Here is a 24,207-nt window from a genome sequence, read left to right as displayed (position 1 = left end):
AAATATGGTTCCTCTAGAGCGCATATACCCTTCGGTTAGATTGGGAGGGTGGGACGAAACCCCGAAAACGCGTCCCAAAACAAAATTTCACCATTTACAATGATACCCATTCGTCTTTAGCGGTGACGTGCTTGATATCTCTGTCCTTCCACACCTTCAAAGATTTCATTGGGATGCGTGTCATGGAAGTTGACTCCATCATGGGGGCAAATGGAGGGAGACGTCATCAATGAGTTCGGCCAGTAAAGAGCAACATAATTCTATGACATAAGTCCGAAGTCATGGTGGCGTTCATTGTGAGAAACATAGAGATCAAGGACCACGAAAAAATAACGTCGCTTATCGTCGTTTGGCACCTACCCGTCTTGGGGACTATATTGTGACTTTGTCCCCATGACTCTGCATTCCACAACCGGAACCTTACTTATTTGGACAGACTCAATTACCAAAAACAATATCATCCGCAATCTTCTCTGCCAGCGCATAAACAGCAGACTGTGGATGTCCAGGAACTGCAAAAGGAAAGGTGCTTGCATCCACAACCCTCAGCCCCTGAACGCCAAATACCCTCCCATGATTGTCAACGACCGCCTTGCCGGACTGAACATCCTCTTCCCTGCCCATTGCGCATGTTGAAACCGGATGCCATACCTGGCCGACATTAGCCTTGACGTATTCCAAGATCTCTTCATCGGTCTGCACCGCGTCTCCGGGAAGTCCTTCTGGGCCGGCTTTGAAGCCTGGGGTGTTGGCGAAGTCTGAAGCCCATGCTGTGCGGAGACGCTTAACGGCCGTCACGGCAAGCTCAATATCTGCTGGGTCAGAGAGCCAGTTCAGGTTGATTTTAGGTGGGGTCTTCAGTACTGAGGGCGATGAGATGGTAACATTGCCTCGGGAGAAGACTAGGGGAAGGTATGCGGCGAGTGTGCCGCTGGTCTGCCCCGGACCTGTCGAGAATGAGCCCACGATGAACGAGAGCTGCGGCCAATCCAAAGGGACCGACGCGAGTTTATCGCGTGTATCTTGCGTGAGCTGGGCGAGTGTTGAGTTCGGTAGGCGCTCGTGGGCCAAGAACCCAGCAGCCGAGCTGTACGGCCCACTTCCAGATTTGAGATACTCTTCAATAAACATTGAGTTTAGCGTTGGATCTGCAGTCAGCGACTGCGCCGAGGGCGTGCTAACAGGGTACGCGACGAAGATCTGAATGGGATCTTGGAGGTTCTGTCCTACTCCAGGGACATCGGCTATCACCGGAATCGACAACGCTTCAAGGTGTTTCCGGGAGCCAATACCTGATACTTGGAGAAGTTGTGGAGAGTGAAACGTTCCTGCGGAAAGAATGACCTCCTTGCGCGCTGATAGGGTGTAGTCAACACCTTGTGAGTTGACGCTCACCCCAGTGGCTTGGGTGCCGTTGAACAGAATCTTGGTGGCTTGAGTATGGGTGTACACAATAACGCCGGTATCTTTGATTGCTTGCCGCAGGAATGTGCTCTCGCTGGTTGACCTGTGAGCTTTCTCGGGCTCAATTGTCGATGGAACCCAAGCGCCATGCCCGACAAGCTCACCGCTGCTGAAACCTTTTGGGCTAATTGTCAAGCCAAGGCTCAAAATGACTTTTGCAAGCCATGTCAAAGTCGGATCAACCCAATTGTTCCACGAAACTCGCAAAGGTCCACCGTCCCCGCTGTAATCAGAAGCATCAAACACAACGGTCGCGTTGGTATTCTGCCGTTTCTCTTCATTCGGCGGGGTGAGATGGACAGATCGTTTGAAGTACTTCAGCATGTTTTCCCATTTGAACGAGTCGTCGCCGACAGTCTCGGCCCAGAGACTGTACGAGCCCTTCGTACCACGGATGTACGACATTGTGTTGATCGCGGACGAACCGCCGAGAGTTTTGCCTTGTGCGTAGTGGACCCTCCGGCCACCCACGCCGGGGATCGGTTCCGAGACGAGCGACCAGTCCATCAAAGGCTGTGGGGTGAATTCGGGTGTGGGATCGATGAAGGCAATGCCGGTGAGAGACAGCAGAGGAACAACGCTGTTGTTGCCATTCTCAACCTCGTAGAAGCCGCCAGCCTCGACGACGGCGACGGATGCGGATGTTGCGGCAAGTCGGGATGCTATTGTGAGGCCTGCAGTGCCGCCGCCGATGACGATGTAGTCATAGCTTGCATCCCGACCGGGGTAGCCAAAAGCTGAGGAGAAGAGTCGATCCTGGGCAGCCACGAGTCCTGCAAGACTGGAGAGAAGACACTGCGTCAGCTTCATCTTAATGATCGCTTCGCCGATGGAGGCGCGCTCTTCGTAGCGGACAAAAGCGAGAAGCGCTGAGAAGAAAACATCGTAAGATACAACAGTGGGTGACTGGCATTAAATAAGACCGTTCGTGATGCACGATGATGGCAAGAATGACATGGGCAGTCGCCCATGGGATGATTTCCTCTTATGCTACTCGACTGCTCCATGCCCAGGTGAGCGAACCCCGGATAATGGGTCACTGAAGTCGGGCAGCAGGGCCCTGGATGCTTGTCCCCGCGCTGTCTTAGGTCGGTTCGGATTCTGTCGTTGCATTGAACCAACCTACAATTTCGATAGTCTTAGGGGGCCCTGGTCGGCTGTCAGCACAGGACGGAGTTCTCCTCGGGCGTTGTCATTTTCGGATACACAAAGAGTGTTGTATTGCGTGCTGACCGGATCCGTAGAGAGCAATAAATCAGGCGCGAAAGCCGGGCCAATGTTTGCAGGGCGGATGCAGGGGTCTGGCTGATACCAGTACTTGATTGCCAACGCAGCGATTGTCAACACAGCGCAAGATATACCTGTACAACCGATTGTCTGTTTCATTTGAAAGCAAAGAATGAACTTTTTATAACTGGGATTCTGTAATTGAAAATCCGTGCAACCTGAGATGAAGCAAGGTATTCGCGGCGCATGTTCCAATGAACAGCCCACTGAAATTGAGCCGTCTGACATGCATGGTGACCGCAGCCAACCATCCCAGGGCTGAAATACCTGTCGGCTAAAGTGTCGTCATACCCCAGTTCAGAAGAAGGAGAACATACCACATGACTTGCCCACCATTTGTACGTACGACTGAAGAGTTCCTCGTTTTAGGATTGCAAAATTGCCACTCGTCGACCTCCAGACTCCTGACTCGGCCGACTTCACATACGACGGGTCCTTGACCCCGTTCCCTCAACCGGTGCGCCGTTGCGGAGTGTGGACCCTCCGGCCGATTCCTCCGGCGCGGCCTGCCGTGTTCCTCTCTCCCTTCAACCGAGGATTCACGCCGTATACGCAGTCTTTAAACGCTGCCAGCCACAGTATTCAAGCATGCCTTTTCCTCGTGTTCGATTCAACCATGCTGCAAGGAATGCGTTGTGGGGGTCGATCTGCCTGGCAACCCTTGCTGGAGGCCTGATCACCTGGGCGCTCCTCTCCGACTGCTCCGGGCCCCCAGCGTCAGCTTCTCCTGAAATGATACCGTCCGAATGCAAAGCAAGAGGGGAGTTTATGAGATTCTTCAAAATGTGGCGGCCGTGGTTTTCAACGTTAAGGGAAGTCATTACCATCATCTCAAGGTTTTGCCTCAGCGCATGGGGTGGACAGCGTCTCGTTGCCGAGGGTCTCCGGTCGCTCGTACATCTTTCACCGCACGACTCTTTCACCAGAAAAATATATACTGACGAAGCTGTCACAAAACGGCTGGCCCTCATCGCCTTCGCCATTTATCCAACTGCCCTTTCCGTTGGGATGGCTACGATCTCCCTTAGTGGTTACTGCGACCCACAATACAATGCCCACCGCTTCTGGCCGCCTCATACGCGCGACGACATCAAAGACATACTTGAAAGCTGGACAGGCCTTGCGATGATTCACGTAAGGACAGGCCTGAGCTTGCAGCAAATGAACAGATGGCGCCTGAGCCTCGGGAGAGCCGTGGTCTGGGGACTGGGGATTGCAACATGGGTGACCGTCGAGATATACATGGGACCCTGTTGGTACTTCTCACGAATTTGGAAGGTGTGGTTTTCTGTTATTTGCGTATCATTTGCTACGTGGTTCATCGCGCATGCGCAAGAATTGATCGTGAAAAGTCGGAAGTCAGTTGGGACAGCACATCTAGAATTGCTAATGTATATCGGGGTCGTTTATATTGTGAGATGGGTTGATGTGGATGGACTTTGCGTCAAGCCAACATGTTGGTAGGACAACTAGCGAGTCAATGGCTCCGCTGAGGAAGGTGTATCATGGCGAGTAACACCAGCATAGTAACGCAATCCAAGGATATTGCTTGATGAACGATATTGAACTGCTATCGAAATGAAACCATATCCAACACCATGTGGCGGCGCAATCAAGAATTAAAGTGATCCTGTGCCTTGATGGCGTCACCCTCATCAATGAAATCGAGCTTTGCAATCATAAATCAGCACTGTCAGAGTCGACTCAAGTTTCCGTGACGAGGACGATTTGATGAACGGCCAGTAAAGCTTAACTCACCAAAATGACGTTGGGTATCTTTCCCCACTTCGCCTTGCAAAGCTTGACTTGTCTACTGATTGAGTCCATGGAGTTTGTGGTGTTTGCCGCGAGTCTGGTGGGAATCTTGACAGATTCTCCCTCGAACTTCGCGCCCATCTTTATATTCCAGACATGGTTGATCAGGTACATATATTTTGATTCATCGATGTGCTGTTGTGGCCGGTCGCGCTTGCAGTGAGGGAAGTTGCTGTCTAGTTCGCCATATGGTGTCTCCCAGGAGTAGCTGAACCAGTCCATAATCCACTTCTCGCGCCTAGGCTTTTCGGGGTAATCTACTTAAGTTAGCATGTTCATTACTTCAAAAACAGATATCTAAACATTATGTTGGAGCCGGGCGATTAGTACCCATGAAAACAACAAGCCTTTTCTTGTTGTCAATTAGTTGACCGAGCGTGGGCCACGAATTGACGGTAAGTTTCTTGGTTGGCGTGAAAGCAATTTTATCCATCCCGACTTTCCGAAAGGCCGTGGCAAAGTCTCTCCCGCGGATGGAAGTCGGATTCGTCAACAGTAAGGTCACCACCTCGTTAGGGTGGTTCTTCATCCAGCGGCTGACCTCTAACAAGAAGTCCTCCAACTTTCCCACATCAAGAAGCCAACACTTGGAGTGGCACATTCTGATCTCACCGTCCTTCCAGTGTGTTTGAATAGTCAGAAATCGGACGCCAATGTCAAGCTGACGAGTGACAGGGACATTCTGATTGTGAGTTATTCTATCGCCGACGAAGTTGGCGTTGTGCGAACCGACGAAAGTGACGTTTGAGTATTTCCTATTACAGAGATGTTCGTGGCCGTTGCATTTGCGAGCATCGGCTAGCCCTAAAGCTACGAGGCAGACTAGCAGATGAATGATACGCATGACGCCCAGAAGGAGGGTTGAAGAAATACAGGTGGGAGCTACGGCTGATTAGGAACTTGGGTGGAAAGAAACGCGAATCCGAGATTTCATTATAATCGAGAGGGCTAGATATGGACACGACTCTACTTGGACCTTCAGGGTGCTGGCAAGGAGTAACAATGTGGCGTGCAGGGGGCGTTTCTCGCAATTCTCAGTGGTGGAGTGCCACCGTCCGCCATTTGCTGGGTTGGAATTTGAAATCGTTGACTGCGTTAAGTCGTGTATATCCTATTTATTAATATGAACTATTTTAAGGAACGAAGCGTGAAATACGTAAAACTTCATGTGGCTTGAATAAATTTGAAGAGAAGATTCGATGTCTGGTAACCTCAATGGAGAGGCGTTAGCGATGCTAAATCTGTAGTGTCAGAATCATTCGGCAGTCAAAAGGGTGTGCCCGCAGGAGGTGACATGCCATATGAAAGTATGAAAAAGGGTAGCAGGGAAGAACGATAGCCTTGCAGAATGTCGATATTATACGTACATATGTAGCTTTATTGCAGAACTGGGCTCAACAATTTTCGCAAGGTCATGAACTCGTGACAACACGCTCTTTGGCTTAGATCTAGTGAATGACTATTCTACAGAAGATACAAAGAGTGGCAGATATCCGACAAAAGCATCCCGCACTGATAGTGTCTTTTCTCCACACGACATTCAACTTGTGAACGCTCAGCGCGGGCTGACGCGTTCTCTAGAATTCAAGAAGTATTCGCTTCAAGAGACAGAAAAGAGAACGTGTAAGAATGTCTGTCTCCATATTGCGTCAAGAGCAAGCCATTCAAAAAGGCGTTACTCCAGCGAGCTGTAACAGTCCATCGGTTTGCTCTGCCTTCTCCCATGGCTCTGAACGATTCCGAGGGTCCAGACTCCCGTCGGGCAGCCAAGCATCCAATTCTCCAAGGGTGATATCGTTGTGCGTCCGGTAGGTTGTGTATCCACATGCCTCGAACACGCTTCTTCTCGGTGAGGGCAGCCTCGGTGGCATAGTTTCGCGGCGTATATGTGACATACATGATCGTCCGAACAGTGTCGCTTTTCTCGGCCGGATCACCACTTCAATGTGCGACGCGGGAATCCCAGAAGATCAGATCTCCCGGCTCAGCTCGAACTTTGACAGGCTCGAGTCCCTCTGTACCGAAACACTCCATGTCCTTCTCCGTGAATGGAAACACGTCTTCCTTTTTCCATGACTTCGGGTCGGTCTGCGTATCGAAAAACTTGTCCAGAGCCTCGTGTGACTTAGGAACAACGACTATAGCCCGTCTTCCTGGCCTGCATGACTGAGGCTGAGAATGACTTATACACAACGCATTCCATGCTAAGGGAAACATACCACGTTACGTCGCGTGATGTCGACTGGAACACATTCACAGGTAAAACAACCAGGGACCTAAACTGCCAAGGTCTTGGGATTGGTACCTTCCATATTTAGCTAGATAGAGCGACATTAGCGAAATATTCGAGATGTTTTGATTCGAAGATAGTGAGGACTGAAAGCTGTGCCACTCGGGTAAATAGGGGGTGGCGCGCTCACTGACGGACGCGAGCGACCAAGAACAAAACGTAACTCGGGAGGCTACAGCTGCCATCCCCCACCCGAGCATTATGAGTTCTCGGGCTGATCTAGGCGACGTTTTTGGTGGTGGCGAGGACCTGGATTTCACATAAGTACTTGATCGTGATAAATTTCTGTTTGCGTAATTGAGATCCCACGTCGTGTCAGAGGCCACTCACTCTTCACAGAGGGTCGGAATTGTGCTCAACTTAAGTTCAACTCAGGGAAATCCCTAATAGGCAGGTTCTTAAGTGCATATCAAACCAACAACTTGGCCGATAGGGCCAACGGATCTTGGGCCAACATCGAGCGGTTAAATATGATGGATGACCCAGTAAGAGTGTCAACCAATCTCCCTACCACCGAGGGGTTTGTCGGAGAACTTTTATGGCAATCAGAAAATCAGACAAAACTCGACAAGATTCGGGACCAACATCTTATCTTCTTCGGATAAGTTGATTGCACCGCAAATTAATCACTTCCGTACCATCCACGACCATATCCTCTTTTTTCTGTGCTCTCCTACAATGGACATCCTCAACTCTTTTGACGGAAGGCAAAGTAGGATCTTCGACTTTACGCTGCAATTCGAAAGGAGTATTCTGTCAGTGCTTCCGGCATCTGTGGTGCTTGTCTTAGCAGTCTGCCGGTTATATTCTCTATATGCAAGGCCGCGAAGGATTCAAGGGCGGATCTTGGAAGTTTCAAAATTGGTGAGTATAGATATCCGTTGCGAATTTCTGGTGGATATTTGCTAATCACCGCACTTGAGTTCAGAGCGCCATCGCTGCTTACACGTGCCTCCAACTGGCTTCTTTGATACTATGGATCCGCTTTGAAAAAAGCCAACTTGCGGTGGCCGCTGCAGCGGCGGCCGTCCTTGACGCATGCCTTTTCCTCCCACTGTCCTGGTTCGAACATACCCGGTCTCGACAGCCATCAACGATTCTTTTATTGTACTTCACCATTTCATTGATCTTTGACATCGTCCAGCTACGGACTCTTTGGGTATTGAAGTATGAGACATCCATCCTAGGGATTTCTCTTGCATGTGTCTGTATGAAGGTATTAATATTATGCCTTGAGTCTTTCGAAAAGCGTCGTTTCAGTACGGGTGGAACATCATTCCACAACCCCGAGGAATGGAGCGGAGTGTGGAATCGAGGATGCTGTTGCTGGCTTAATCGCCTTCTCTTGAGGGGATATCGCCATAGTCTTTCCATTGAAGACTTTTATCCCTTGACCGCAGACCTGTCGTCTCGGAAGCTCGAATTAAGACTGTCGGATCATCCCAGTATTTGGGGGATTTTCTGGACTGTCATAGAGGCGTTAGGATGGTCGTCAGTCCACCCTGTAGCGCCTCGGCTATGCCTCATTGGGTTCAACCTCAGTCAGCCATTGCTTATCAAGGCCATCTTGAAATATTTGCAAGATACAAGAGCCGAGGATGTAGCACATGGGCAAGACAACTTCATGATACTGGGAACTGTTCTGCTCTACTCGGGCATTGCCGTTTCTGGAAGCATCTACTGGCAGCTGCACCTTCGAAACCTAACTAAGATTCGGGGTCTTCTTGTTGGTGCTGTCTATAAGAAGCTTACCACAGTGGCTTCTACACAACCTGAGAATGCTGCAGTTACATTGATGAGTACCGATGTCGAGAGGGTCACCCAGGGACTACGGGTATTTCATGAAGCCTGGGCGAACTCAGTCGAAGTTGTCATAGCTGTTTGGCTCTTGCAACGGGAACTCCACATGGGCTCGATTGCCCCTGTTGCGATTGCCATTGGTAAGCTAGTGGAAGGCTTGAGCACTTTGAGAGCAACCCTACTGACTTCTCCAGCATGCTCTCTAGTCACTTTGTGCGTCAACAAGTTCACAATGCCTCGTCAGAATCGGTGGATGGATGCTCTCCAGGCGCGGATCAGTGAGTTCTCATAATATTGTCAAGTAATGAACTTTGAATGATTTCTAAGACGATCACAGACCGCACGGTCTCTGTGCTTTCGCAGATTAAGAGTATCAGAATGCTGGGATTAGGCAAACAGTCTGATCAAGCATTGAACGCACTTCGCGTCAGAGAACTACAACTTGCCAACGGATTCAGGATGATGATGGTCTTTTCTTTCTGCATTGGTAAGCTCATGATGATCTAGGCTGAGATTCGACCTATTATTAACTCATTTGGTAGCTTTTGCACCCATCTTCATCGTCCCAGTTGTGTGCTTCGCCATCTATCTGACGGCTTCTCAGAACGGAAGTGGATGCAACGCCTTTGACCTTGCCAAAGCTTTTACATCTCTTTCGTTAATAGTCATTTTAACTCAGCCACTTTCAAGTCTTTTCCAGTACGTTCCGATGTTTGCTGGGGCTGCAAACTGTCTTCAACGTATCAATGACTTTCTCCACTCCCCTTCGCATCATGACCCAAGAGAGCAAAAGTCGGATGCCACAAGGGAGTGCAGAGGTCCTCAAGACGATTCTTCTTCGAAGGCAGAAAAGTCTACATCTATGATGGACATCGCTGAGAGAAGCCCAATTGCGGGAGACGGTTTGTCCATCTATGACGGCGCTTTCGGTTGGAGCGAAAATCAATGGGACATTCAAAACGTCAATCTCAACATACCTAAGTCTCGGCTGACAGTAATTACTGGGCCAATTGCCAGTGGGAAATCGACACTCTGCAAGGCATTTCTTGGTGAGATACCTTACGTCAAAGGCATCGTCAAGATTTCATCTGGAACGGGCATTGGATTCTGTGATCAAACGCCATACTTAACCAACACGACCATCTACGAAAACATCATTGGAAGAAGTGCCGTTAACGACGCCTGGTATAAGACCGTTATCAGGGCAGTGGACCTAGAGACTGACTTCGAAAGGCTTTCGAGTGGGGACCGCACCCTTGTTGGGAACAACGGAGATGCACTGAGCACGGGGCAGAAACAGCGGGTGGCAATCGCTCGAGCTGTGTACGCAAGAAAGCCCCTTATCATCCTGGACGATGTCTTCAGCGGAATGGATAACGTGACCAAGACCTGTATCTACGAGCGGCTTTTGAGTCCTAAAGGGCTGTTGCGCCACCTAGAGACGACGGTGATCTTGGCTTGCTCTGATCAGGATCTGTGTCTTGCTGCGGACTTAGTGGTGGAACTTGCACCTGGCAGACCTCCTGTTGCCATCCACCCTGCCTCCAGGACGAAGTCTGACTATCACGCGGAGGGACAACAAGAAGCAGTTGGTATCTCGAAGATTTCCAATGCCCTTGATATCATACAAGCCAAAACGGATCAGACTGCCGTGAGTGGAGCAGTACAGAAGCAAGCTTCCAAAGCGCCCAGTGATTGGGCAACTTACGGCTACTTCGCCCGAGCTGTAGAAACCCCGAACACGGCGTTGCTGATATTCCTCGGCGGAGTCTTCGGGACACTATACACGTTTCCCTCTGTGTGGGTGAACTGGTGGACTACGGATCCTGCAGCCCGAGACAGTTTCTATTTTGGCATCTATGCCTTACTGCAGGCCACGGGTCTTATCTGTTGGTTTCTCTTCACTCGCCATTGCCTGACAACGGTAGTGTCTAGGTCGGGAAAAAAGCTGCATAACAGCCTTCTATCGACGGTCATGTCAGCCTCATTTCCTTACCTCAGTACCAAAGACTCAGGGACCATCATCAATCGATTTTCTCAGGATCTCCAGTCGGTCGATGGCGAACTGCCAGCTGCTCTGCTCAACACGGTGGCGACTGCATTCATCGCCTTAGCCCAAGTCGCTTTGGTCGCCACTGCAAGTCCGTGGTTAACGATTTCATACCCGTTTCTGATACTTGTCTTTTACGGTATTCAACGGTTCTATCTTCGAACATCGCAGCAACTTCGGCCTCTTGATATTGAACTCAAAGGCCCTCTGTAGTAAGTGATACGCGCCATCCATCTTGGAATTCTGCGGCGAATTTCCTGACACAACCTCCCCGTAGTACACATTTCTTAGATACCTTACGAGGCATTACCACAGTCCGAGCTTTTGGATGGTCTCAGCAATACGTCGAACGCAACCAGCAGCTTCTCGACGCATCCCAGCGTCCCAACTACCTACTTCAGATGATCCAGCAATGGCTTTCACTGGTTTTGAACGTGGTAGTCGTGGTCATAGTCACACTTCTCGTGACCCTTAGTCTCAAGCTTCGATCAAGCCTTGGGCTCACTGCAGTTGCTCTGGTTAATTTGATGTCTCTTAGTCAAATGCTCCGATCGGTTGTGATTGGATGGGCGCTTATGGAGACATCAATTACTGCGGTTGCAAGGATCAAGGAGTTTGAGCTGACGACTCCGAGAGAGAACGACTTGAACTCCGAGGGAGCCATGATCCATGGGGCGGTTTCGGGCAAGATTGAGTATAAGAACTTGACAGTGTCATATGGGTAAGCAGAGGCCTCATGACAACCTGGATTCTGTATGCTGACTGGGTATGTCAGCCTGAGTAACGAGAACCTTGCACTCAAGAATGTCAACTTGGTCATCGAAGCAGGACAGAAAATCGGCGTATGCGGCCGGAGTGGAAGGTCAGTGGCACTGTGCGGTTATCTTTCACACACATAAGCCCTCGGGTTAACACATCCACAGCGGGAAGTCGTCATTGGTTGCATCTCTCTTCCGATTGCTAGATGTTCGACAAGGAAAGATTGTCATCGATACAAACGACATCAATGATTATTCCTTATCAAACCTTCGATCAAACATCAACGCCATCCCGCAAGATCCCTTCATCACTAGTGGAAATTTCCGCGAGGTTCTTGATCCTTATGGAGCATCGCCAGATCATGCAATTCAAGAAGCCCTCCGTAAGGTAAAGCTATTCGAATACGTGCAGAGCCATGGAGGTCTTGAAGGGAGTGTGAAGTCTGAGTCACTTAGCCATGGGCAAAAGCAGCTGCTATCCCTTGCAAGAGCCATCCTGAGGCGTTGCAGCATCGTCGTTCTGGACGAAGTCACCAGCAGGTGAGTATTGGAAACAGAGACTACAATTACCTCTCTTTAAGCTTGTCGTCATTATTTTGAAGTCTAACTCGATTTCCCCACAATAGCTTGGATTTAGAGACGGAGCAACTCATATGGGACGTCTTGCAGGAAGAATTTAGGGGGTGCACCATCGTTGCTATTGCGCACAGACTAGAAACAATTGTCAGCTTCGATCGAGTTGCTGTCATGGACGAGGGAATATCATCGAATTCGATGATCCTCGCGTTTTGTTGGAGGATGTTAGCTCGGCCTTTTTCAAGCTGCGAAAGACGGGCCAAGCGCACTGAAGAAACTGCGATCCAAGAAATAACAAAATGGACCGCTCAGTGAAGTGGGTGTGGGTGAGCTTCGATGGTGATAGGATCTCCGCGGCATTAAGGTATTAAATTGAATGAAGTTGGATGAGACCACTGGGGAAGGACTGTTTAGTTTCTTTTTTTGCATTACCATCACTTAATACTGGCCATCACTATACACGAAGTCCGAAACGAGTGTAACCCAGCACAAGTCTGCCTACATGCAACGTTCGCGTCTAACGTTATAATGCTCTAGCCATTGAAGAAAGCCTGCTTAGCCGGTGTGGGCAATCACTGGGCTTCATAATTCTGAGGGGAATCGACCCTGGCCTTACGCGGTGACACGGCTGACTGGCTACTTTCAATTCATGATAACGGGCGGGCGGGGCGTCCGGCCGATGCGGCCTCGGGCATGGCACCCGGTGCGGGGTTGGTAGGGACGCCCAGTCGGATGAGGGTCCCAAGTCAATACCATCAACTTCACGTGTTATTTAGGAAGCACGTTGGATGTACAATTGTCTCTCAGAAGGCACCGTATGTCACATCTGTCCTGCTGTTAATCTTGATTCGATCTCCGGCCTGCTGACTGGTGGTGCGTGATTGCCTCTTTCGCAGGCAGCGGCGAACCCTTTAGACCATTGTTTGCTCGAGCCAAGCTGGATACATGTGTTGATGAAACTAGGAGTCTCCTGCCTGATGAAGTGATAGCGGAGATCTATCCTATTGGGCCGCTTGGAATGGGCTGCCTTACATGGCATGGAATTCTGACCACATGTAGTTCTCAAAGACAGGGCGCTCCTCGTATCCCGTTTCATTCTTCCCCGCAAATGACGAGCAGGGATGATTCGCTACCCCGGATCTACTGGAACGGGGGGAGGCAATTACAGTGAGTGCAAAGAGCTCGTATGCAGTGTGCTTTTAGCCGTTGGTAGTAGATCAGTATGTGTGTCGAACTTTGAAATAAGAGTCAATTCGCGCCCGCGAATTCCCATCTAATTCTTAATCTTCTCGCTTGTAAATTTCTTTTTTTAGGAAATCTGACTTGCGAACAATCACACCAAAGATGGCTGTTGAAAAGGTTGTCCCGACAGCCAAGGAACTTGAGCAATTCGATCTCAGTGATGCCCGCACTGTCGAGCTTATTAACCGTGCTCAAGAGGGAGATGCCGCCGATCGCAAGCTCACCGTCCGTCAGGCTCTAGTCAAGTATAAGAAGGCAGTTTGCTGGGCCTTATTCTTGTCTACCAGTCTTATTATGGAAGGATACGATCTTGTTATTGTGGGACCCCCCAAGGTACCCGCACGAGTCGTTTCGCACTCGGCTGACATATGACAAACAGATTACTTCCTTCTATGGACAGACACAGTTCAAGAATCGTTTTGGTGTGTTTGATGAGGGAAGCGGCGAGAAGCTCATCCCTCCTGAGTGGCAATCCGGACTTTCGAACTCGGCACTGGTTGGGCAGCTCGCAGGCCTGGTCGTGAATGCCTGGTGTCAAGACAGATTCGGGGCGAGGCACACAATGATGTTTTTCATGGCATGGATGGCGGTGATGATATCAATTCCTTGTTTCGCGCCATCCTTGCCGGTGTTGGCCTGGGGCGAAGCCATGTGCGGCGTCTCGTGGGGTGTCTTTCAGGTATTTGAACCGTCTTGCCTTAACATTGCAACTCATTACTAACCTTCGGGCTCCAGACACTAAGTACAACATACGCTTGTGAGGTCGTCCCAACCGTCCTTCGGCCGTATGTCACAGCCTACGTTTGCATGTGTTGGGGCGCCGGTATCTTGCTCTCGGCTGGTGTTGTTCGAGCTGTCGCCAGCATCGATGGCGACATGGGCTGGCGGCTTCCATTCCTTCTTCAGTGGGTATGGCCCGTCCCTCTGTTCATCGGGGCGTACTTTGCTCCCGAGTCCCCATGGAACGCTGTGAGGCGTGGTAAATTCGACACCGCTCGGGAAAGTCTTGTCCGCCTTCGACAAGACACCACGGAACGCGAAGCCGAAGTTGATGCTTCGCTGGCGTACATCAGACACACCACGGCACTTGAGGAGGCCGAAACACACGGTGCCTCGTTCATTGAGTGTTTCAAAGGGACCAATCTGTGGCGGACTGAGATTGTGAGTTTACACTTAACACCCTAATGTCGGAGCCATAATTCTGACATTGATTCTCCCGGAGAACTGCGTTGTTTGGGCTGCCCAGATCCTAGGTGGCAATGCTCTAGTAGCTTATGGAGTGACCTTCCTTCAAGCCGCAGGCTTTTCGGAGATCCAATCTCTCAACCTGAACATCTCCTTGTCTGCATGCTACGTCATTGGTGGCATTATATGCTGGTTTCTGTTTCCTCATATCGGACGTGCGACGCTCTACATGAGTGGTTTGACATTCCTATTTTTCTGCAACATTGTAATCGGAGGACTCGGATTCACGAAGGATGCAAAAGCTCAGATTGCGATTGGCGTCATTCTGGTTGTCTCAACTCTGGTCAACATGGTCACGGTCGGACCTGTCTGCTACCCTATCGTTGCGGAAACACCATCCGGGAGACTCCGTTACAAGACCATCGTGATCGGTCGCTTCGTCTACAACGTCACAGGTATTGTCGAACACACCCTCACCCCTCGAATGATTTCTCCGATTGGTAAGTCAAACAGTAATCAGAAAGATCCCACCATCTTCAGCTAATCGAAATCAGGATGGAACTGGGGAGCGAAGGCTGGTTTGTTTTACGCTGGAACTAATCTCGTTTGCAATACGTGGTGCTATTTCCGTCTTCCCGAAACCAAAGACCGAACATTTGGTGAACTTGATATTCTCTTCGAAAACAAGATTCCCGCGAGAAAGTTCAAGTATACCACTGTCGACCGTGAGTGAAACACCTTGCGGAGAATTTGACGACCAAGCTAATGTGGCGCAGAATTCGCCGGAAGAAATGAAATCGTTGGCAAGGAGGAAGACATGGCCTAAATTTTGTCGCGCGTGCAGTTCGATGGGTTCCAAATAGGACTGTCAGGATGGAACTTGATGTTTATTTATGGGCATTTCCTTTTGTCCCATGTTTCTGAGGATGCGAATTCCACAAGCAAACTATGTGTGAATATCCGGCGGGGACTGCTTCCTGCTGACCGGATGATCTTTTTTGGCTCCTCCGTTATTCTCAATTTGTAAAGCCCATCTGGGTTGTCTCGGGGATGCTCCGTTACTTCTCCCGATCCCGTCAGCCCATGCTGTGCCTGGCCTCGGCACACATTAACTTATGTGATAATCCCGCAATGGCGCCGTGGCCTAGAGCGGGGCATTCCGCAATTTTCTCCGTCAGTTACAACGAGACCGCACACATCTCGATGGTACATATTAATTTCTTTTGACTTCGGAATCGTAATCCCTAGCTCTGGCACGCGACGCCTGTTAGAAGCATCAGAACTCGAATTCTAAATTCCTACCATCCTTTAGGCCTTCTTGACAGCACCTCAACAGTTGGAGATGGCTTCACTCTTAGGTTTTAAAGCCTATGACGGCCCCTCAGGTGTCCCTATTAACGATGAGTTTGTGGTGAAAGTCCGCCCCACATTACTTGGCAGCACTGAGAAGCAGCAATGGACTCGCGTGCCAGCATACGCCATTGAGGTCGCCAACGCCAACATCGCACGGAACGACTTCAATAGACATACAGTGGCGTTATCATCAATTGATGTCAACGGCCCTGTCGATATCAAAGTAACCTTTACGACTTGCCCCGTTGAAAAGGCCATCATCCGCCCGGTTTCCCTCGGCATCGAGACTCAAGTTCAGGAGGGGGAGATCACATTCACACTCCACGAGTCTCGCGATATCATGCTTGAAATTAACGATAACAAATGGAAGGCTTTGCACTTGCTCACCAACGAGATTGATGCGAACGCACCGACACAAGACAATGATGATATCTGGTACTTCGGGCCCGGGATTAATCAAGGGACCGCTTACTCAAAGGTCACCGACGGAGTCAACTTAATGGTACCGTCAGGCAAGACCGTCTATCTTGCCGGTGGTGCATTCATCACCTGCAGACTCAACTTTTTCGACGTTTCCAACAGTTCTGTCAGAGGTCATGGCTTCATTCTCAGCCCGAAAGGCGGATACGTCCACAGGGAGCATGGCGGGGCGATTCACATGAGCAACGCAAACAACATCCTGGTGGAGAAAGTTACGTCAATTGGGGCCAATGGCTTCAGTCTGTCGGCCGGAGAATGCGATGGTGTTCGTGTTGACGGTTACCGGTCGTTTTCTTTCGCTGCCAACGGCGATGGAATCGACTTCTTCTGCTCATCAAACATCGTTATTGAGAACTGCTTCTTGCGGAACTCAGACGATACCATTGCCCTCTATTCCCATCGCTGGGACTGGTACGGCGACTCCAAGAACATTACAATCCGAAACTGCGTGCTATTGCCAGAGATTGCACACGCCATTAATATGGGTACGCACGGGAATCCCGCCAGACCGGAGACGACAAGCAACATTCGCATAAGCAATATCGACATCTTGGATCACGAGGAGAATCAGCTGTGGTATCAGGGATGCATCGCCATCAACGCTGCTGACGAGAACCTCTTTCACGATATCCACATAGAAAATGTCAGAGTTGAGAGGATCACGAAGGGTCAGTTGTTCAACCTTCGTGTCATGGAGAACACGATGTGGACGACAGCGCCAGGGAGGGGGATCCGGGATGTTGTCTTCAAGAACATTTCACTCGACATGGAACGCTCCAAGGTTGTCAACCCTGCACAGATCCTGGGTTACGATCAACAGCGGCAGATAGAGAACGTCAAATTTCAAGGGCTTAGAATTGGGGGTCGAGAAATCCACGAGGGTATGGAGATGCCCGGGTGGTACGTGGTCGCGGACTTCGTTCCTGTCTTTGCCAATGAGCATGTCAAAGGGTTATCGTTTGAGAGTTTGACGTCTTAGAATGGACCTTGAGGTTTGTACGTTGCAGCTTGCTACCAAGTATGTTTTCTCATCCATTGGACAGTCTCAATATTTAAAGTAGACATTACGGAGCCAGCTACTTCCAATACTTGTAGTCATGACTTAGACACATCTAAACGATGATGCGACATCTGGACCCCCCCCTACGTAATGTTGAATGCTGGGATAAATGCAGATATCTCTCTCTACGTGAACACCAAGGCCATTTGCGCCAGAGGCTCGCAGCGTGTCTGGGGCCACACCATCTTCTACCCAGTGAATAATTGGGTCCATGGAGAAAGGCGGGCTTGGTCCGCAATTGAAGCAGTGTCCAGCACCTGGAGCCACAAAGAACCGATAATAATCGTGGGCCTCCGGGTCCTTGGCCAATACACGATCGTAGTAGTCAGTGCTTCCATTAAAGGGAATCGCAGCGTCCACAGTCCCGTGCCAGTTGATCATTCTGCCGCCCCTTCGTTTGAATGCTGATAGATCAGGGTCTGAGGTTCCGATGATGGAGTCGAATTCGTTGATGGAGGCGTGGACAAGGTCGTCCCATTCTCGGTGTGTGATTTTGCTGATGTCAAAGGACGGGTCCTTCTTCACCCAATAATGTACCCAGACAGGGTTGCCCTCGGCTTTGCAGGAGTCCTCGGTGCATTTGATTTGTATAGGCCCGGTGATTGCTTGGGTCAAGTCTGTCCCCTTCCCGTAGCCATACCATTGAAACTCGTCCGTAGAGCTTCGAGGCCCATCCCATGCTGCCTGGGTAACATCCGCAGCCGCAGAGGATACAGAGACCTCGGTACCGTCGCAGTCAACGATGCTGCCAACGACTTCGTGAGGATCAAATTTGCAGAGATCAAGTCGAGAGATGATGCCGTCTTCCACCCCATCAAGCTTATCACAAGCAAACATGACTGCGGCTGTAATGGCCTCAAACTCGCATGGCTTGGGGTACACGCCCATTTTATCCATCACAAACTTCGGCCAGTAGCTAGCCCAGAAGAACTTTACCCAGTTCGTGGCAGGGAACAGAGCAATAATTCCATCGTAGTCCTGTGGGTACCTTTGTGCAAGCATATGGCCTTGTCTACCACCTGTAGAGCCGCCAAAGAAGTATGAATGCTTTGGTGACGTGCCATAGAACGCTTTGGTGACGGCTTTGCCAATGGTGGCCGTATCGTGCAGTGCGACCGAGGCGAAGTCCACGAGAAGAGGCCAGTTGACATTTCCGGGGCTAATAAGGGCCCATGGCGGATCGTTGGCCTCAGGGCCAAGAACGTCTGAGGAGTGTCCGCCGTCGGTGGTAGCAGTTGCATGGCCTGACGCCATGATTGGCATCATCAAGAACCCTGCTACCTCACCACCCCCGGTGGCGAGATTGCCTCCGCCGACTCCTGTGAACCTGCCATTCCAATCATCGGTAGGAAGTAAGGTGTTCACATTGATGGTATCGTGCCAGCCGGGGTGCGTGTATGTGACGGTGACGTTACAGAAATTCAGATCTGGGATGGGCTTAGAGCCTGGCAGGCCTGCTCCGAATATCCCCGGAACGTATGTGTAATTGCGCTCTTCGTAGGCTTCAATCGATAGTATCTTGATTCCGGTGAGGTCAGGGAGGGGTATCCCTGACGGGCTGCACCTGATGTTGGACCCCATAGACACCTGGGAAAGCCATTGGCTAGCCCATGACGACGGATCCCATCCGCCTCCGAGCAATTCCCACGCCATCTTGAAAGTGCGAAATATCTGATCGAGAGTACGATGCTTCAGTGAGAGGGAGTGTTTAGAGGTGCGATCATATCCGAGAACTGCATCATTCCTGAATACTTCTATGCATGGGAAGGAGAGCTTCTCCCCAGCAAATCATACCCCAAAACGAGGAAATAGAGGTGGTACAAGCATCACGTGGGCGGACTGTGTGTCACGTTGTAGCCTCGCCAGGATATGAGACATCATGGTTTATTCGCATGGCCTCTTATTGGATCATTAATAATTCATACATACTGATGGTAAGACCAGCTTAGGGATTCCGGGATGAATGAACACGCGGGGGTTGCAGTTGCAACAAGGAAGGGGCATTCTACCTACCTATCCATGGATGTGAAATTGGGCCTAGCTCCTACATGTTGAAAAGTGTGTCTGGTGTCAGAGGGGAACTGCTCATTACTGAGCGGGGCCGCCGGATGATCGGGGGAATGCTCGGCCTCCTCCGTGCCAGTTCTCGGGAACTGCGACATTGCGGGCCGAACCGCGTTCCTGACCCCGGGGTGACAGCGGGGAAACGTGGGGTAAATGGCGGAGAAGTGCGCAGCTTTCCAGGCCTAATGCAGGCCTCGAATCAAATACGGTCATGAAGAAAGAGGTTAAAAGGCTTCAGTCGGCTATTGGATGTCACGCAAGAAACGTCAAGTCTCATTTTGACTCGTTTTCTAGAGATCGAGATTTTTCCCATCAGGTTCAATCATGAAAGTCAATAATCTTTTTCTCGTCCCGGCTATCTTTCAGAGCTTTGTCTGTTGGGCCTCTCCAGCTGCTGGACCAAATCCGGGATCCGTCGGGTTTGTCCATCCTGGAGCACTACACAGCACCAAGGACTTCAACAGGATCAAGAAACACGTTCAAGCCCAGGATCAACCCTGGTACCGTGCTTGGCAACACCTCGAATCATCAAAGCTCGCTCAAACCACTTGGGTTCCGACTCCTCAGACTGTTCTCGTTCGTGGCTCGAACGCGACGTTCACCGAGCCAAAGGCAAACTACGGATACGCATATCGTGACGCTCATTCAGCATATCAGCTAGCTCTCCGCTGGCACATTGGGGGCAACGTCTCTTACGCCGACCACGCTAGAGAAATCTTGGATGGTTGGAGTTCAACTCTGACCGACATCAACGGAACCGAAGACAAGTATCTCGCTGCGGGCTTGTACGGCTATCAGTTCGCGAATGCTGCAGAGCTACTGCGCACATACTCGGGCTGGTCTAAGGACAGCCAAATTGTCTTTGGCAATATGCTCCGCAACGTCTTTGCCAAATACAACCACGACTTTCTCGAGCACCACTACAACAAACCAAACTTCTACTATGCCAATTGGGATCTTTGCAACATCGCGTCTCTGATGTCGATTGGCATTTTTACTGAAAACCGGACAATGTACGATTATGCTGTCAACTACTTCAAAAACGGTTTACCCGGGCAACCCGAGGTCGTTGCCAACGGTGCACTTCCTTACTTCTCAATCGCAAACTTCACCGAGGAGGACTCAGGAAAGACTCTGATGCAGATGCAAGAGTCAGGCCGTGACCAAGCCCATGCCCTTTTGTGCATCTCACTGCTTGGCGTTATCGGTCAGCAGGGTTGGAATCAAGGCGTCGACCTGTACTCAACTTACGGCCATCAGATTTTGAACGCGTAAGTGATTTCCAACCTAGTAAATAGAAAGCGATGGATTTGGCTGATTTTCGCATCAAAAAGGGCTGAATATGTGGCCAAATACAACACGAATCACTCCGTGCCGTATACTCCCTACACAAGTTGGGAAGGGGTGTTGGAGGTTGTCGCAGAAAAAGCTCGTTACGACGTCCGACCCGGATACGAAGCTCTGTATTCACACTATGCAGAGTTGAAGGGTATGAATGCATCTTGGTCACTAGAGTATCGAGAATTCGTCAACCGCAACATCACCGCCCATGTTGAGGGCGGCGGCGGCGACTACAGCCCAAACTCCGGAGGTTACGACAGCTTGGGTCACGGGACATTGATGTATCGACTGACCAAAGAGGATTAGGTCTAGATTATTTCTATTGGTATTCAAGGGGTATTTGTCTAGTGTCTAGATGCGAATTATACAGGGTCTATGTGATGCTCTCTTAGGCGAATCGAAAACCTTGGTGTACTACTCGTTATCAGTAACACTGATAACGGTAGACTTGAACTTCCTGGCAGAGATCTTGCGGTTGAACAAGATATCAGTCTCGCGGTAAGAGCGGTGCTTGAGCTCAGGAAGACCGAAATATGCCAGAACCCAGCAGACAATAGCGGTTCCACCCCAGACGTAGCCGCACTTTCCAGCGACGTTCCACCCGGTAGGATTCAGGAGCTGAGAAGCCAGGTAAATCATGGGGATCTCGGCGACGTAGTAGGCAGCGCGGCCGACAGCAGTGGAAAGCGCACGGAGACGGACGGCGGAAGTCTCGGCAATGATGGTGTAGGAGATAGGGCCAAGAGTACCGGCGAAGACGAAGGAGATCAAGATACCTAAGACGGCCTGAGCGTAGTTGGTAGCGCTGGTTTGCTCGATGGAAGCGCAAATGCCAAGGATGATGAGGAGAGTAACGTTGGTGGCGGTACCCCAGAGGTAGATGGTGCGGCGACCGAACCAAGCAGTCAGCGGCCACGAGAGAACGTTGGCGATGAACTGCAGGCAAGAGTTGATAAGGTTCAGGTCGAAGGCGCGGTCGTGGCCCATGCCAGCCTGCTCAAAGAAGAAGGTAGCCTGGTTGGCAATCAAGTTACCGGCGAAGTTTTGCGAGGCGTACATCAAGCAAGTGATGGTGGTACGTCGGAGATCAACGCCCTTGAACAAGTCGAGAAGGGTGGGAGAACCGCCCAATTGAGACTCAATCTCGACGGTACGCTCAATCATCGCATACTTCTGCTGGTTCTGCTGAATAGTAGCATTGGAAGGACCAAGGCGCTTGATGGAGCGAAGTGCCTCGTCCTTGCGGCCGCGGCGGATGAGCCACCATGGCGATTCAGGAGCGAAAAAGAGGATGACCATGAGGGGAGTCTGCATGAAAGTAGCGTCAGCTTCGGCAGATCAACGGTTGACAGGCTGGGCGGCTTACGGGGAAGATCCACTGCAGGGCGAGAGGCGCACGCCAAGCCCATTCATCATCACGCTTGTTGTAGCCAAGAGTGGCACCAGCAACGACGATGGAGCCAATCGACCAGGACATCTGCAGGGTAGCAGTGCATGCACCTCGAAGGGCGAGAGGAACGATTTCAGATGCGTACGCAGGACCAATGGCAATGAAGAATCCCCAAGGGATACCCTCCAATGCCTGTCCAACGGTGAGGACCTCGAGGGATTGGGCCTGAATAACATGTTGTTAGGCAACAGAGGGAAGAAATATTGTTGTGGCGTGACTTACGAAGAAAGAGATGAAGATGGTGGCGTTCATGAGGATCAGTGCAAAGATGGTGGTCCACCGGTAGCCGAACTTGTTGACGACAGGGCCAGCCAAGAACACACCCACAAAAGCACCACATTGACCAGCCTGGAAGAGAGCGCTCTGCCACTTGGTCTCAATAGCGTAGCCATCAGCAACCTGCACACCGTATCTCTTCTGGAAAGCCGCTTGGGCGACGAAATTGCCGTTCAAGAACATGTCGAAGGACTCCATGACCTGTACGAGATCGGTCAGTAATTGCCCAGAGCGAGTGTCGCGCGGCGAGTCATGTCAAAGGACTTACGATGGTGAAGCACATGATGAAGGCCCAGAAACAAGCTTTCGGGTGGGTCTTGACGGCCTCCCAAAGACCCTGCTGGTGCTCCTGGTTTTCGCCGTCAAAGGCATCGTTCATGAGGTCGTTGTCAGCCAGGACTTTGGAATTGGCAACGTCAACGTGGTGCGCGCCATGGCCGGCATCGTGCTTCTCGTCAATGCGAGCATCTTCGCTGCTGCTGTTGACGCGGGGGGCGTTGTGCCCGTCGTCAGTGACACCCGTTGACATCTTGGAGCCTTGAGCGGTTGTGCTGGGCCAAATGGTAGCCAAGGGAACGCCAAGAGTGATTTACAAGCCAAGAGGAAATAAGAAGAGGCCAAGAAGAATGGCGTAGCCAAGAAATACTGAGAATTGGGGGAGAGTTGGGGTAAGAGTCTTATGTACTGCCATTGGCGCATCTGCGGATCAAGCTCACTGTCATAGCATCAACATGTCGCCTTCCATTGGTGCGCGTAATGTGTGTTTAGGAATGCACCGGATGTCGTGTGGAGTAAGAGACAGATCCCTGTTGCTGTCTGGGGTTGCTGAAGCGTTATGATAGGTGGGAGATTTCTGGCGTGCGGAGGCGGGGAATGGAGGTTGGGGAATAGAGGGGAAATTGAGGAGGACTGGAGGAGGACTGGATGTTTACCCCTGCCTTTGCGGCTCCGCCGGTTGGGGTTCGGCCTCCTCTTGTTGTGCGTGTGAGAGAGCGAATTCTCTCCATCGCCGTGGGCCGGGAACACGGTGTGGAACTTCACCCCGTTGTTTGAGAGCTCGGCTCGGAGCATCGCACCCAAATCAGGAGACACTAGCAATTGCAGACAGGTTTCGGGCCCAACACGTAGCCAAAGACATGTGACTGAGCTGCTGAAGATAGGGCCGATAGGACCGCTTCTGCAGGCTTGACAGTTGAAATTTTAGGTTCAGATTCGCATTAGAGAGGTTCTGCTACAGACATGCGATTTTGGCATTGTACCTCCTGATGGCCCGAGTGCGCTTCGAGAACTTCGACCTCACCCGCAATTGATGAGCCTATTAACATTCCCCTCTCAGCCGGAAGCCCGGGAGCAAGCCATATGGCTTTAGCCACTAATCCGATTACCGGCCGAATGAGAATCTCATGCTACCCGCCGTCGCCAGACCTACATAGATGAGCGCGGGGCCAGATGCAACCCTCACATGCGGGGTTTGAAGAACCAGACCGCTGATGGCTGAGGGTTCCGTGTTGATCAGCAGCTGCTAAGCACACGCAAGCCAACTGGATCATATTGAAGTCGCGGTTGTTGCCAAGGGCAGAGGCACAGAGGCAATTCCGATTTTACCTGGACGATGACGACACGCAGTGGCCGAGAAGCGATGAAGCTAGTGTAGCGGGTCTATTAGTGGCGTCTCGGAAACGATGTCAAGAATCCAGATTCTGAGCCCCTGCTCGT

The 24,207-nt window shown here is 50.8% G+C and overlaps 9 protein-coding genes across 9 annotated transcripts; 5 read left to right on the top strand and 4 right to left on the bottom strand.

Annotated features, from left to right (window-relative positions):
* Positions 1-438: 438 nt before the first annotated feature.
* GCG54_00008390 (Cyclase atC) lies at positions 439-2,274 on the bottom strand (the record flags this gene model as incomplete). The annotated part of the gene is made up of 1 exon (XM_045408357.1): positions 439-2,274. One exon carries the CDS (start codon positions 2,272-2,274, stop codon positions 439-441), a length of 1,836 nt encoding a protein of 611 aa, XP_045263047.1.
* A 1,260-nt stretch (positions 2,275-3,534) lies between these two features.
* On the top strand, positions 3,535-4,215 carry GCG54_00008389 (uncharacterized protein; the record flags this gene model as incomplete). Its single annotated transcript, XM_045408356.1, has 1 exon — positions 3,535-4,215. One exon carries the CDS (start codon positions 3,535-3,537, stop codon positions 4,213-4,215), a length of 681 nt encoding a protein of 226 aa, XP_045263046.1.
* A 148-nt stretch (positions 4,216-4,363) lies between these two features.
* Positions 4,364-5,410, bottom strand: GCG54_00008388 (PI-PLC X domain-containing protein 1; the record flags this gene model as incomplete). Its single annotated transcript, XM_045408355.1, has 3 exons — positions 4,364-4,420; positions 4,510-4,823; positions 4,897-5,410. 3 exons carry the CDS (start codon positions 5,408-5,410, stop codon positions 4,364-4,366), a joined length of 885 nt encoding a protein of 294 aa, XP_045263045.1.
* Positions 5,411-7,534: 2,124 nt separating this feature from the next.
* Positions 7,535-12,355, top strand: GCG54_00008387 (ABC transporter FUM19; the record flags this gene model as incomplete). The annotated part of the gene is made up of 9 exons (XM_045408354.1): positions 7,535-7,720; positions 7,785-8,796; positions 8,851-8,934; positions 8,994-9,143; positions 9,199-10,918; positions 10,984-11,427; positions 11,482-11,568; positions 11,630-12,004; positions 12,091-12,355. 9 exons carry the CDS (start codon positions 7,535-7,537, stop codon positions 12,353-12,355), a joined length of 4,323 nt encoding a protein of 1,440 aa, XP_045263044.1.
* A 1,029-nt stretch (positions 12,356-13,384) lies between these two features.
* On the top strand, positions 13,385-15,293 carry GCG54_00008386 (General alpha-glucoside permease; the record flags this gene model as incomplete). The annotated part of the gene is made up of 6 exons (XM_045408353.1): positions 13,385-13,615; positions 13,662-13,961; positions 14,018-14,443; positions 14,505-14,967; positions 15,022-15,192; positions 15,244-15,293. 6 exons carry the CDS (start codon positions 13,385-13,387, stop codon positions 15,291-15,293), a joined length of 1,641 nt encoding a protein of 546 aa, XP_045263043.1.
* Positions 15,294-15,809: 516 nt separating this feature from the next.
* On the top strand, positions 15,810-17,279 carry GCG54_00008385 (uncharacterized protein; the record flags this gene model as incomplete). The annotated part of the gene is made up of 1 exon (XM_045408352.1): positions 15,810-17,279. One exon carries the CDS (start codon positions 15,810-15,812, stop codon positions 17,277-17,279), a length of 1,470 nt encoding a protein of 489 aa, XP_045263042.1.
* Positions 17,280-17,402: 123 nt separating this feature from the next.
* Positions 17,403-19,013, bottom strand: GCG54_00008384 (putative feruloyl esterase; the record flags this gene model as incomplete). Its single annotated transcript, XM_045408351.1, has 1 exon — positions 17,403-19,013. The coding sequence occupies one exon, from the start codon at positions 19,011-19,013 to the stop codon at positions 17,403-17,405; it is 1,611 nt and encodes a 536-aa protein (XP_045263041.1).
* A 735-nt stretch (positions 19,014-19,748) lies between these two features.
* Positions 19,749-21,071, top strand: GCG54_00008383 (uncharacterized protein; the record flags this gene model as incomplete). The annotated part of the gene is made up of 2 exons (XM_045408350.1): positions 19,749-20,695; positions 20,759-21,071. 2 exons carry the CDS (start codon positions 19,749-19,751, stop codon positions 21,069-21,071), a joined length of 1,260 nt encoding a protein of 419 aa, XP_045263040.1.
* Positions 21,072-21,179: 108 nt separating this feature from the next.
* Positions 21,180-23,020, bottom strand: GCG54_00008382 (General alpha-glucoside permease; the record flags this gene model as incomplete). Its single annotated transcript, XM_045408349.1, has 4 exons — positions 21,180-22,073; positions 22,132-22,380; positions 22,438-22,692; positions 22,760-23,020. The coding sequence occupies 4 exons, from the start codon at positions 23,018-23,020 to the stop codon at positions 21,180-21,182; spliced, it is 1,659 nt and encodes a 552-aa protein (XP_045263039.1).
* Between the last annotated feature and the right edge of the window lie 1,187 nt (positions 23,021-24,207).

Source organism: Colletotrichum gloeosporioides (assembly GCF_011800055.1).
Source record: "Colletotrichum gloeosporioides strain Lc1 chromosome Unknown consensus_52, whole genome shotgun sequence".
Taxonomy (NCBI): domain Eukaryota; kingdom Fungi; phylum Ascomycota; class Sordariomycetes; order Glomerellales; family Glomerellaceae; genus Colletotrichum; species Colletotrichum gloeosporioides.
This window is presented reverse-complemented; position numbering and strand designations above follow the sequence as displayed.